Raw genomic sequence first — 13,236 nt, forward strand, 5'->3', positions numbered from 1 at the left:
ACGAGAGGGGTTGAGCAGAACGCCCGGCTCCGCCCTGGGCGAACGTGGGGAGCGTCTCTTCATCTTTCTCTGCCTCAGTTTACCTCAGCACAATGGGGAAGGAGGCAGGCTGCCCAGGTGACAGATGATCCTGATGTTTCCAGCAGTGCTGGAAAGGGGTCGGGGTGAGACGGGCGGGGACGCCGAGGTATGATTGGTGCACACGGTGGTTTAGGGGTAGACCTGGGAATAGAACCCAGGAGTCCTGGCTCCCAGCCCCCCCTGCTCTAATCACTAGCCCTCACTCCCCTCCCAGAGCTGGGACAAGAACCCAGGAATCCTGACTCCCAGCCCCCTCTGCTCTAACCACTAGACCTCACGCCCCTCCCAGAGCCGGGGAGAGAACCCAGGAGTCCTGGCTCCCAGCCTTGCCCTCCTCCTGGACAGAAGCCCTGGTTCGAGCCCCCTCTAACAGCCTTGTGCTCTGCTCTGCTTATTTACAACAACCCCCATCCGGATCGGTGCCACCGTCTCCATAGCAGCCGCGCACGGTGACCGTGGTGTGGGCCCCGGGCTGGGCTGTAAGGTGACCAGATAGCAAGTGTGACAAATCGGGACGGGGGTGGGGGGTAATTGGTGTCTATATAAGACACAACCCTGGATAACAGGACTGTCCCTATAAAATCGGGACATCTGGTCACCCTCCTTGGCTGGCGTGTGGCTGGCATGGCCTCGTTAGCGTCACCCAGGAGTTCCCATCTCGCCTGTGCTAACGAGGCCTGTGGGTTTACTGAGGTCCTTCCGGCTGAACGAACCGGCTCCGTCAGCTCCTCCGAGGGGCCGGGAACCCGAAGCCACGGACGCGCCGCTGGCCGCTGGCTGGGATCGCTGGGACGCGCTGCCCTCCCCGGCTCAGCCGCTCGTGTTGGGCTGGCAGGAGACCCCAACAATGCCGGGATTTGGGGCGCAAAGAGCCACGCGCCGGGGATCTCGGGGTGCCTGGCAGGCGGGGGAGACGGCAAGCTCTGCTCACCGCCGCAAAGTCGTGGGGCTCCCCCGGGGCCCCGGTCGCCAGTCCCTGGGGGCTTGAAAACACTCGTGCGCTCCTGCCCGCTTCCCCGGCTGCCCGCCAGCCCTGGGAGCCCTCTGCCTCCCGCTCCGAGTGCATCCCACTGTAGGTGCGGGAGAGGGGGAAGACTGGGGGACCCCCGTAGCTTGGGGGTCTCCTGTCCTTCTACCCCCACACTCCCCGCCCCGGATGTAGGCAGATGATCTCTTATTAAGAAAGTCATGTAAAAAACAGTGTCTCCCACCGGCCTGATTTTACATCATTTCGCTAAACCTCGTTAGTGTCACGCCCTGGGAGTAAGCGGCTTATCCGAGTCGTCCCCCCCGTCCCCCCCACTGTTCTCTGGGATGACCCAATCAAGGGAAGGCCGGCGCGCCTCTGTGTCCAGGGCTAATCCGCCCTTCGCCTGGCTAGTCCCGCTGTTCCCGAGCGGCGGCCAAAGGAGTGCCTAGGCTGCGAGCCGTGTGTGTGTGTGTGTGTGTGTGTGTGTGTAGCCTAGTGCGGGGATGTGTGTGCTTGTGCACACTGTGTGTGTGTTCGTGTACCAAGCCGTGTGCATGTGTAGGCTGGGTGTGTGTACAAAACGGTGTGGGCGTGTGTCTTCTCCTCCTCCAGCGGCTGGGCCATGGAGAGGATACCAGCCTACTGCTGCCGCTGGTTAAGAGGCGCCCTCCTTTAGCTCGGGCATTACGCACGCGGTGCCTTGGGGCGGCCGGGCCTGTCGATGGTGGGGACGGTCACAATCTCCGCCGGATGCTGTGCCCTGTTGGGGGAAGGGTTGGGCCCGGGAGAACGCAGCTGCCGGGCCATGCTTGTTTCACGGGGGCTCATTTCTGGAGAGGCCACGATCCTGCCGTGCTGGCCGGGGCCAGGGCCACGTCCCTCCCGCCGGGGCCACGTCCCTCCCGCCGGGGCTAACGAACGGAAAACTGCTTTGAAGGTGGCTCCGGGTAGCGGGCAGCTGCGTGACTGGGAGGAGCGCAGGGCTGGGATCGCAGGGGGCCGAGCCCAGGGGATCTCGCCCCGGTAAAGGGCCAGGAGAAGCGGTTGTTGGCCCTGTTGAGTCCGACCTGCCAGGGTGGCACCTGCGGTGCGGTGAAATACCGAGCCCCGGGCAGCGAGCTCTGGAGAAGTGTTGGTAACAGGAAGAAGGAATAAAAATAGCGACGCGGAGCCCGGAAGGCTGAGACGCGGAGCCGAGCTCGTAGGTTGTGTTTGGGGGGGTCCATCTGTCGTACCAGCGACTCGCAGCTGGTCTGAGAGACGCAGTGAGCGGAGCGCGGGGCTGAAGGGTGAGGGGGAGGGAGCCGGTTGGTTAGTGTAGGAGCCTGGCGCAATCCATCCCAGCACGGGGAGGGGAGTGGGGTCTAGTGGTTAGAGCAGGGGGGGTTGGGAGCCAGGACTCCTGGGTTCTATCCCCGGCTCTGGGAGGGGAGTGGGGTCTAGTGGTTAGAGCAGGCGGGCTGGGAGCCAGGACTCCTGGGTTCTATCNGCTGGGAGCCAGGACTCCTGGGTTCTCTCCCCAGCTCTGGGAGGGGAGTGGGGTCTAGTGGTTAGAGCGGGGGTGGGTGGGAACCAGGACTCCTGGGTTCTATCCCAGCTCTGGGAGGGCAAAGTGCCTCAGGGAGCCCTGGCGAGACATGAGCTTGGAGCGCCATCACAAGTCTCTCTCGTTCTCTCCTCTAGATCCCGCCGGGTCTGGCAGCCGGACCGAACCGCCCGGGATCATGGCGCCGGCATGGCAGCCCCTGCCCCGATTCCTCACCCAGGCTGTGCTGGCTTCCGTCCTCCTGGCTGAGAACTTCTCCCAGGCGGGAGCCTTGGAGACGGTGCCGGAAAGCAACGTGAGCTGCCAAGGGTCCAACACGTGCCATCCGGGGGTGCTGCTGCCCGTCTGGCAGCCGGACAACCCCTCCTTCGGCGACAAAGCTGCTCGGGCCATTGTCTACTTCGTGGCCATGATGTACATGTTCCTGGGGGTCTCCATCATCGCCGACCGCTTCATGGCCTCCATCGAGGTCATCACCTCCAAGGAGAAGGAAATCACCGTCACGAAGGCCAACGGCGAGACCAGCATCGGCACAGTGCGGATCTGGAACGAGACGGTCTCCAACCTGACCCTGATGGCGCTGGGCTCCTCCGCACCCGAGATCCTGCTCTCTGTCATCGAGGTGTGTGGGCACAACTTCCAAGCTGGGGAGCTGGGGCCCGGCACCATTGTGGGCAGCGCCGCCTTCAACATGTTCGTGGTGATCGCCATCTGCGTTTACGTCATCCCCGCCGGGGAGAGCCGCAAGATCAAACACCTGCGGGTCTTCTTCGTCACAGCCTCCTGGAGCATCTTCGCCTACATCTGGCTTTATCTGATCCTAGCGGTCATCTCCCCTGGCGTGGTGCAGGTCTGGGAAGCTCTGCTGACGCTCGTCTTCTTCCCGGTCTGCGTGGTTTTCGCCTGGATCGCCGACAAGCGGCTCTTCTTCTACAAGTACGTCTACAAGAGGTACCGCGCCGACCCGCGGAGCGGCATCATCATCGGCACCGAAGGGGAGTTCCCCAAAGACATCGAGATGGATGGCAGCTTCCTGGCCAATGACCACCGGGAGAACATCTTCATGGACGGGGCGGCTTCCGCGTCCCCGGCCCTGGCCTCCTCCACCCAAGAGGAGAAGGAACTGGACGAGAGCCGCAAGGAGGTGATCCAGATTCTCAAGGACCTCAAGCAGAAGCACCCGGACAAAGAGCTGGAGCAGCTGGTGGAGATGGCCAACTACTACGCCCTGCTGCACCAGCAGAAGAGCCGAGCTTTCTACCGCATCCAAGCCACCCGCATGATGACCGGGGCTGGGAACATCCTGAAGAAACACGTCTCGGAATTCTCCAAGAAGTCGTCCAACCTTCTGGAGGCGCCGTCGGAGGCGGAGGAGGAGAACTACAGCAAGATCTTCTTCGAGCCCTGCCTGTACCACTGCCTGGAGAACTGCGGCTCGGTCACGCTGACCGTGGCCTGCCAGCAGGGTGGGGAGGGCAACCACACCTTCTACGTGGACTACAAGACGGAGGACGGCTCGGCCAAGGCGGGCTCCGACTACGAATATAGCGAGGGGACGCTGATCTTCAAGCCGGGCGAGACGCAGAAGGAGCTGAAGATTGGCATCATCGACGACGATATCTTCGAGGAAGACGAGCACTTTTTTGTCCGACTGCTCAACCTGCGGGTGGGGGATGCCGAGGGCATGTTCGAGTCCGACTCGGCCGACCACCCCAAGGGGCGTCTGGTGGCCCCGCTGATCGCTACCGTCACCATCCTGGACGACGACCACGCCGGCATCTTCACCTTCCAGGATAAGCTGTTGCGTGTCAGCGAGTGCCAGGGCACCATGGAAGTGAAGGTGGTGCGGAGCTCTGGGGCGCGGGGGACGGTGATCGTCCCCTACCGGACAGTGGAGGGGACGGCTCGCGGAGCGGGCATCGACTATGAAGACGCCTGCGGGGAGCTGGAATTCAAGGACGACGAGACAGTGTAAGTATGAACCGTCGGCCCCTCTTGTTAGCCTCGCCACAGCCTGGAGATGCACCCAGCATAGCTGCCTGGTGAGGGTGTGCCTGCCTGCGGGTGCGCATCAAGCCCCAGCTCCTGGAGTCCTGGGATTAGCTGAGAATCTTGGCTTTCATTATTGTGAAAAAGTTTAAAAAAGCAAGTGTCTAACCCTCTTGGTTGGGGAGAAATACTGGAAAATGCAGCCCCCCCCCCCCCACTGGCCCTAAACGCAGAAGGTGGAAAAAAAACCCCAAACAATATATATATATATATTTAATCTGATGATTGTTGAAGGCATGGGGGCTGGCCATACTGAGGTGCCACCCATCAGTGGCCAGCCACGGTGGAAAGCCAAGACCTGGGCCAGAAGTGGGGTTTGCCACCAGTGGCTGGAATTGGGGCAAATCTTCAGTGCAGACAAGGCCGTGGGCTTGCCTGCTTGTAGTCCGAGTTATTGAGGCTGTGGGTGTTCTGGACGGTGGAAGGTGGGTGGAAATTCGGATCTGGCCCCGCTTTCTGCTGGGCGCAGCGCCTGACGGAGACGCTGAGCTATAGAGAATCGGGCCCTTCGTATTCTAGCTCTTTAAAGGCCACCTCTTCCGGATGGCTCTGTGGTGATTTGGGGAGTGGGGGGAGGGGCATCAGCTGTAAATACTCGTCCCCTGGCACCAGGGCCAATTTCCTGCTCCCCTCGTCTTTGATAAGAGAAGAAAAAGCATTGCACTGCGCTGGCTAGTACTATTGCTCTCTGCTGGGGGGAACAGGAACTTCTCACGTGTGTGTCATATGCCCTATACTGCCAAAGCGAGGGGTGATTTGCCGTTAGCTCAGGTGGCAGGGGGCTGAGCTTTTGGAGAAGGGCTAGATCTGGGTTCAGTCCCCACTCGCGCCATGAAGTTCCAGGATGCAGCAGGTGTGACAATCGAGGGAGTCGTGTGTATAGTGATCTCTGTGCTGAGAGCCACATTGTGCAAATGGCTGGGACCCCTCCATTCCCTGTGCCCTAAAGAAACCCAGAGCGCCCTCGTTCCCCCAAGAGGTTTTGGGTTTGCAGCAGGAATCGGGGCTGTGGGGGAGGAGATTCCCAGGGCTGTGAAATACGTGGCTCTAACAGGAGCCGCTTAGCAGCCGCTCAGGGTCCAAGCTGAGAGGGCGAAGGCAGGAGAACCAAGCTACGGTGGGCTGGGAGACCTGCTCGGTGGCATTAGCTGGAGTCTGCCTTTGCTGTCTGAGCCGGGAAAACACCCAGTTCTCCTCTGAGCTTCCACTGTATTGTTAGGGCTCCCGGCTTTTCGGCCGGCTCCGTGAGAGCTTGACATGCCGTGCAGGTGGCCAGAGCACCCCCAGGTCACTGCTGTCCGCGCTGGGTGTAACCGGCCTGCTCCCGCGGGGTGGGCTGGCCCCGGACCGAGCTGGGAGCCCTGGAACTGCCACAGACTTACTCTGGGAGCTCGAGCAGATCGTTTTCTGGCTCTGGCTTGTAACATGGGGAGAACCAGCCTTCTTCCATGTGCACAGGTTGGGAACTCTCTGGGCCTGGGTCTGGGGCTCTCTCTTGTATCTGTGCAGCGCCCGGCCCGGGGGGGCCCCGATCTCAGTCTGGGGGGGTCTGTGTGGTGCACGGCCAAGGGGGGCCCCGATCTCAGTCTGGGGGGGTCTGTGCAGCGCCCGGCCTAGGGGGGCCCCGATCTCAGTCTGGGGGGTCTGTGCAGCGCCCGGCCTAGGGGGGCCCCGATCTCAGTCTGGGGGGTCTGTGCAGCGCCCGGCCTAGGGAGGGCCCCGATCTCAGTCTGGGGTGGATCCGTGCAGCGCCCAGGACTACAGGGTCCTGATCTCAGTCCAGGGCTCTAGGTGCTACTGGAATACAAATGAGGCTAATTTGTGGATTTCGCACATTAGAACATAAATTGGAGACAAAATCATCGTCTCCCCGTGCTCCCACATCTGCCTGTCAGTCTCCGGCTGTCGCCTCTTCTCCGCTCCGCGGCCTCGCTCTCTGCCCGACTCTCTGGCCAGGAGGAGAATGTCCATTTAGGAGGGTGATGGTTTTTGACAACGTGTTTATACCAGCAAAAGCCCCAGGCAATTACCGATGCAATTACAGCAGTCAAAAGTCCTTCTGCCGGGTTGCGGATTCTGTTCGGGGAGCTGCACTACGCCGTGCCGGGGAAGCACACTTGTGCCAATAGAAGGTCTGTCCCCACTTGAAGAGCTCGGACGGGATATAGGGTTGCCAACCCTCCAGGAACTAAAGGTGAATCTTTAATTAAAGATCATGTAATGTGATGAAACCTCCAGGAATATGCTGGCAACCGCACCGGTATAGCTGTACCACCAAACCCTGTCTAGTGTAGACAAGGCCTTAGACCAGAAGCTCTTTGGGGAAGGGACTTTCCATTGTGGGTATACACAGCACCTGGTTCATAGTGGGCTCTCAGGCACTACTATAATACACCTAACAGCAATAAAAATGTACAGCGCCTAGCACTGTGCGGGTCTGGGGTTCCTAGGAGTTACCCTAATAAAAATAAGGAACAATAATCACAGCATCCCCGTTCCCTAAAGCCTTCTTTTTTAAGTAGCTATTTCCTGCTTTAAAGAATTCTACCATCGCGCCGATGCCAGTGTCCCAGCCTGCTCGCTTATCCCACCGCTCCCACCAGTGCAAAAACCTGGATGGCTGCTGAGAAAAAACAACACCATGTGCATAGTGCCGATTTGAGGAACGCCTTTTTAAATGAACTTTTAATGGCATAATTAATACCCTTGTGTCACAGACTCACGGATCGTGCCCACTCCTGGCCCCGTGCGGTCCAGGGTGGGTGCCCCTTTCAGTGCGACAGCCCTTCTCGGGGGTCCACTCTCTCTCGGGGTCAGGCCCCTCCACCTCCTGGAGCCGCACCTCTCTGAGTCTTAGCACACCTGTCTCTGCCATGGGCCCCCTCAGGGAGTCCACTCGCTCTGGACCCCCGGGGCCTCCACCCCCGAAGGGGTTGATGCAACCCTGTTCTCTAGACCAGAGTGACTCTCAGCCAGCATGAAACAGGAAGGTTTATTGAGAGTTGAACACAGCACAGGAAACTCTCAGGGCCTCAAGCCTGGCCTCCCTCAGCCCAGCACATCCCAGTCTCTCTGCAACCAGGTGGGCTCTGCCTGCTCCCCCTCTCCAGCCCCAAGTCCCCCTGCTCCCGGCTGGGCATCTTAGATCACCGGCCTCAGGCCCGGCCTCTGTCCATTGTCTTCTCTCCAGGTAAACAGGGTCGTAAACCGGGGCCTCCTCTCCTCGCTTCTGTCCTCTGGCTGGAACCGGCTGGTTAGGTCACTGGGTCCTCACTCTGCAGCCCATTGTCCGCCCACTGGCCAGAACCGGCTGCGTCTCCTCAGCTGGGCCTCTGGGTCACCAGGTCGCCAGGTCACCGGTCGCTGGGGTATTCATCCTCCCGGCCATCGGCTGGGTCCCCACGTCCTCTCTCCGGTCCTCTGCAAAACACACTCCCTCTCCCCTCACCTCGTTAAACCAGTAACACCCAGGGAAACTGAGTCCCACCCCCTCCGCATGCAAACCATTGAAACCCCACCGAAAACAAGAACCCCCCCCACTGCGTTCCTGCTCTTGTTTGGAAAGAAATTTATTTTTCATTGTAGAGCGACGGCAGAAACGTTTTAGGTGGGGTCGGGAGCGGCTAGTTTGAAAGGCAACGTTCTCTTACTTTGGATCTAGTACCAGGAGTGTAGCCTGGGCAAAACGTTTCTCTGTAAGAGGGTTTGGAAAGGGCGGTGATGCATAAGGACGCATAAGCGCTGTTCCATACCACCCACAAACGGGGGTGGGGGGGAATGTCCCCAAAAGCGGAGATCGGGCATCCTTAAAATGGTACGTTGTGCTGCCCGGCTGGACATCTGGAGCCTCCGATGTCCCCCCCGATCCACGTAGCTAACAGTAACAGCTGCTCTGAGGGGCGTCCTCTCTGCCCGGGGCGGGCCGTTGTCTAGGCTGAGCGTCAGTGTTGGACTCGCTTTTTGCCCTATCTCTGCCGCGGCTGCCAACAAAGAGAAGGCCTCGTTTGTGTGGGCGAATGACAGAAACGGGACGGAAAAGGCCACAGGAGGAAGGGGCTTGTGGTTCAGGCATGGGACTAACAGACGGAGTTCTCTTCCAGGCTGTGTCACAGACTTGCTTGGGACAAGGCGCGTCTCAGCTCAGTGCCTCAGTTTCCCCAGGGGGTGAGGTGATGGCGCCGTGGGAGCATTTCGTCCCCACTTTGCAGAGCAGTGGAGGTCGGGACCCCCTGAACCCCAGAGCACCATGAGGCCACCTAGCCAGAGCCCAGCCCGCGTGTTGCCCTGCGTCCTACCGGTCTGTCTTGTGCCCGCATGATCCCATCTCCCTCGGTGCCCTACAAGCCTCCCTGTGTGCAGGCTACCGTGCCATAGCAAATAGTTATCGATCCATCGGGGACTTCCCTGCTTGTGCACCCGCACTGGAGAGAAGATGGCAAAGCGGCTTCCCCGTCGCAAACGCCACCTTGCCCGCTGGGCTGGAAATGCCGGTCCTCGGAGGGGCTTCTCATTGACATTGGTCTGAATCCTGCATGGCGTACGCAGCATTTCCTGCGGAAGAACTGAGTCTTACGGGGCTGGGGCTAGTTAGGGAATCACTCGGCCATTGGTGGGGTGGGGCGTGCCAGCTGTTTATATGCAGGGATCAATGGGCTAGCGCTGAGATGCAGCCAGCTCTGGGGTGGAACGTGGCAGCTGTTTATCCACTGCTTGTGGGATGAGGCGTGGCTGTGGTTTATGTGCTGCTTGCCCATTGTTGAGGTGCGGCTACCTCTGGGTTGAGGTGTGGCCACTGTATATACTGAGATTGCTCCTCCAGCACTGAGATGCAGCCACCTCTGGGGTGGGAGATGGCAACTTTTTATACAGGGATCCCTCACCCCACACGGAGATGCAGCTACCTCTGGGGCGGGACGTGGCAGCTGTTTATAACATGGGATCTTTACTAACCATGACCTCAACTGAACTTGCCACTGCAAAACGGATGCTCCAGCAGCGCTGACTGAGGAGGAAAAGTGCCCCCTCGCGTATCATCCGCCCAGCTCCCCGCAGCACAGCACCCCCTAGCGCCACACTGCGCTCAGTACCAACGCAGGGGCGTCACACACCCTGCGATTTTGTCAGCGGTCTCCCAGGCAGGTACCTACCAGGCCTAACCCCGTTTAGCATGCTCTGCGCAGAACCCACCAATCCGCTCTGCCCTGAGCTGTCCAAGTCACTCTGGGAGCCGGGCTGGTGGGCAGCGGACGGTGCTACAAACCTGGGGGTGCCCTTTTTAGCGGGTGTGAAGTCAGGCTGCCCCATGGCCCACGAAGCTCCCCCGTTCTCCGGGGCCCTCACCGTCTGGAATCAGCTGGTCGGTGCAGCCTCAGCGAGTCCAAGAAATTGCTATTGATTTCCCAGGTTGATTGTCCGGCAGGCCCCCGGTTCATCAGCCCCGCCTCATCTGGTCCTACTGACAAGCCAAGAAATTAACGAGTTGTTAATATACTCGGGAGCTGGCGAGCCCCGAGCTGCGTGGGCAGGGAAGGTGGGAGGCTCTGGAGGGGTGCCGAGGTTACGCTTCTCCAAACAGAAGGAGGGGGCTGCATCACCAGGCTCCCAGGCGGGGTGAGATCTGGGGCAATCTCAAAGCGTGTGTCCTCCTGGCCTGGAGCAGGAAGGTAGCAGATTACAGGTCCGTTTCCTGCCGGAGGAAAAATCAGCCGTGCAGAGGCTGGGTAGATTCTTAGTCCAACAAGTCGCACCAGTCCGGGAACGGAGGCGGTCCCCAGTGGTGCTCGGGCAGCCCCCTGCGTCAGGGCTGGGGACCCAAACTCCGGCCCAGGCGAGCCGTTGTTGTCTCTCAAAGGCAAGTGGGGGGCAAGGGGCGCCCAGCTCGCAGCCTAGGGTTAGGGGTGGCTCTTGTCTCAGGTCCGGCTCTGAGCTTTGCAGATCAAGCCCATCTCTGCCTCAGTGCCTCTGGCTGGGGTCCCCAGTGTGCTGCAGGCAAACCCAAACAAACAGGTAATGACTAGGCCCGCCCGCCCACGGCCCAGTTCCTAGCTCCGGGGAAGCCGATTCTAGCAGATCTGATTGGCACGAAGCGCCCCAAGGTTTTCCTTGGTTTGATCACCTCCTGCTGTGCCTTGTTCCCACGCGCCCCCTGCCCGAGGCCGGCCGGCCTTGCTGTGATGTATCTCTCCCCGTGCACAGCGGAGGATCTATCGGGCACAATACGCCCAGGCCGTGCACAGGCCGGAGCATTAGAGCTGACTGACGAGAGATTTATTTTTTCTCCCGAACGGAAGTTTCTTGACCAAACCGGTCATTTTTTCCGTCTCCGCTTAAAATTTCCACTTGGGAAATTTCCAGCGCTTTCATTGCAATTTTGCGGGTTTCGAGCTTTAAAACTCTTCAGTGAAAACACAGATGTTTGAGGACAAAAACAAGCCGTTTTCGATGGACTCTTTTCCACAAGGTCTGCTGAGCCCTGGCCTGGGAGCCTGGTGGTTCTGGATTCGGAGCCTTGACCTCAGCTCCCTGGGTACAGCCTCCCACTTACCTTTATTCCCAGAATAGTCTTGGGCAAGCGTCTCGGAGACTCAGTTTCCCCATCTGTGAAATGGGGATAAGGGTGTGATTGGGGCAGGGATCTTCTCTTAGTTCTGGTTTTGTTCAGTGCCTTGCACAATGGGGACTTGGCCCATGATTGGGGCACCATGGTGTGTGACGAAGTTTCCTCTGAATACTGTGTGTGTGCCTCAGTTTCCCTTATGTATTTCTTAAGTCTCTAGGTGGTGGGGAAAGGCCAGTGCGCATAAATCACTGACACGCTGTCTCCCTGGCAACAAATGGCCAGGGCCCCTTCCCCCCCTGCAAGATAATAGCTAAAGGTGAACAAAGAGATCAGGTGACCTCCTGGCCCAGGAAAGAGACAAAGCCGGGAGAAGGAGGGGCTGGAGGGGGTTTCAGAGTTGGAGCTACTTGGGGACTAGGAGTGAGGGCAGACGTGGGTGTCTGGCTCTCTGAACCCCATAATGGACCCGGCCGAGGGGTCCCGTTCGCTGGACCTACAAGCTCTGTTTTAGACCCTGTTCCTGTCATCTAATAAACCTGTTTTACTGGCTGGCTGAGAGTCACGTCTGACTGCGAAGTGGGGGTGCAGGACCCTCTGGCCTCCCCAGGAACCCGCCGGGGCGGACTCGCTGTGGGAAGCACACGGAGGGGCCTATGCTGAATGCTCCCAGGAGAGACCCAGGAGGTGAAGCCGTGTGAGCTCCTTGCCCTGAAGACGGTCTGCTCCGAGGGAGAGGAGGCTCCCCAAAGTCCTGACTGGCTTTGTGGGGAGCAGTTCCAGAGCATCGCCCGGGGACTCTGTGACACGGTGCTACTGTAATACACCGAATAGCAATAAAAACGTACAGCGCCTGGCGCAGTGGGGTCCCAGGCACTACGGTAGTTCAAATAATCAAGAATAACAACATGCTCTGTCGCACTTTATCCCCGCTCTAGTGCTTGGAGCACCTCAGAAATTGTCTTCCTCTGCCTCCCTGCTAATGGCTATGGGCCGTCAGCTCAAGTGGGAGAGGCTAGCGTTTGTGGAGCCAGAAGTCACAAGGAGTTGTGTTAACTTCCAGGGAATAAACCGCCCCAGAGGGTGTCAACATGACCCCGTCGCTGTCCCATGCGAATCATCAGATGAGGGTGGGGTTTTGAATACAGAAACCTTGGCTACTTCGTCCCAGGGCAACAGCCCCATTAAAAGTCTTTCTAACCTTCTCGTAATAATACCAAAAAAGACGGAAAAGCGGCGAAAGCGTTTGAAATCGAGAGTATTAAGTCAGAGTTTCATTCCAACGACGGCCCTTGTTCTGTTCAGCTGCAGAGAGATTTGATACGGCCCCGCCCCGGCTGATTGCCGTTCAGCTGGCATTAAAGGTCCTCGCCATTATAATTGTCCTTTTTGGGGAAGGGAGAAGACGTCAGTGAGACAGGTGCAGGTGGCTGTTGTCGCTCATGCTGTTGAAGCTCTGATCCTGTTTCCCAGAAGACAAAACCAGACAAACACGCATCGAGCAGCAGGGGAAAGACCAGCACGGCGAGGAAATGCAGCGTCTGTCTCTGGTGCTGACTCGTCCTCACAGCTGGAGAAGCGCGTGGACTGATCAGTCACCCCGAGACCTGGTGTCCGGGGGGTTAGGGCCTTGCTTTTAGCCGCCTCACTGGCCCCTGGCTCCCAGAACAGACACAGTCGGGACTGGCTAAGCCAGATGCATGCAGATCCGTGCCTGGTTTCTAATTGGGATTTGTCTGCCTTTCCTGTCCGGCTGGTCTTCGCTAGATTAAGAAACCCTGGGGTGCTTCTGTGCTGTAATCAAGTCCCTCTCAACCCGCCGTTTGAGAAACCAAACAGCCGGAGCCCTGTACAACCCCTCTGGCTCGGAAAGGTCGGTCTCCGGGCGGAGTTATTTCAAACAGCTCCCTGGGTGCCCGCACCGAACCTGGCCTTGTCCCGCGGCCTGCGGAGCCGCCTCAGAGCACAGGCCAGAAGAGACACGTGTGGGCAAATCTGCTTACAAGGCCGAGGTGCCCTGCACCCAGCAGCGCG

At 59.2% G+C, this 13,236-nt stretch overlaps 1 protein-coding gene across 1 annotated transcript in view; it reads left to right on the plus strand.

Annotated features, from left to right (window-relative positions):
- SLC8A2 (solute carrier family 8 member A2) overlaps positions 1-13,236 on the plus strand; it is a 68,304-nt gene that overhangs the window by 12,614 nt on the left and 42,454 nt on the right. Inside the window, exon 2 of the mRNA XM_034792468.1 lies at positions 2,735-4,568. Within this exon, the coding sequence (XP_034648359.1) occupies positions 2,776-4,568 (1,793 nt within the window). The 5' untranslated portion in view covers positions 2,735-2,775. The remainder of the gene's footprint in view (positions 1-2,734; positions 4,569-13,236) is intronic.

Source organism: Trachemys scripta, chromosome 16 (genome assembly GCF_013100865.1).
Source record: "Trachemys scripta elegans isolate TJP31775 chromosome 16, CAS_Tse_1.0, whole genome shotgun sequence".
Lineage (NCBI taxonomy): Eukaryota > Metazoa > Chordata > Testudines > Emydidae > Trachemys > Trachemys scripta.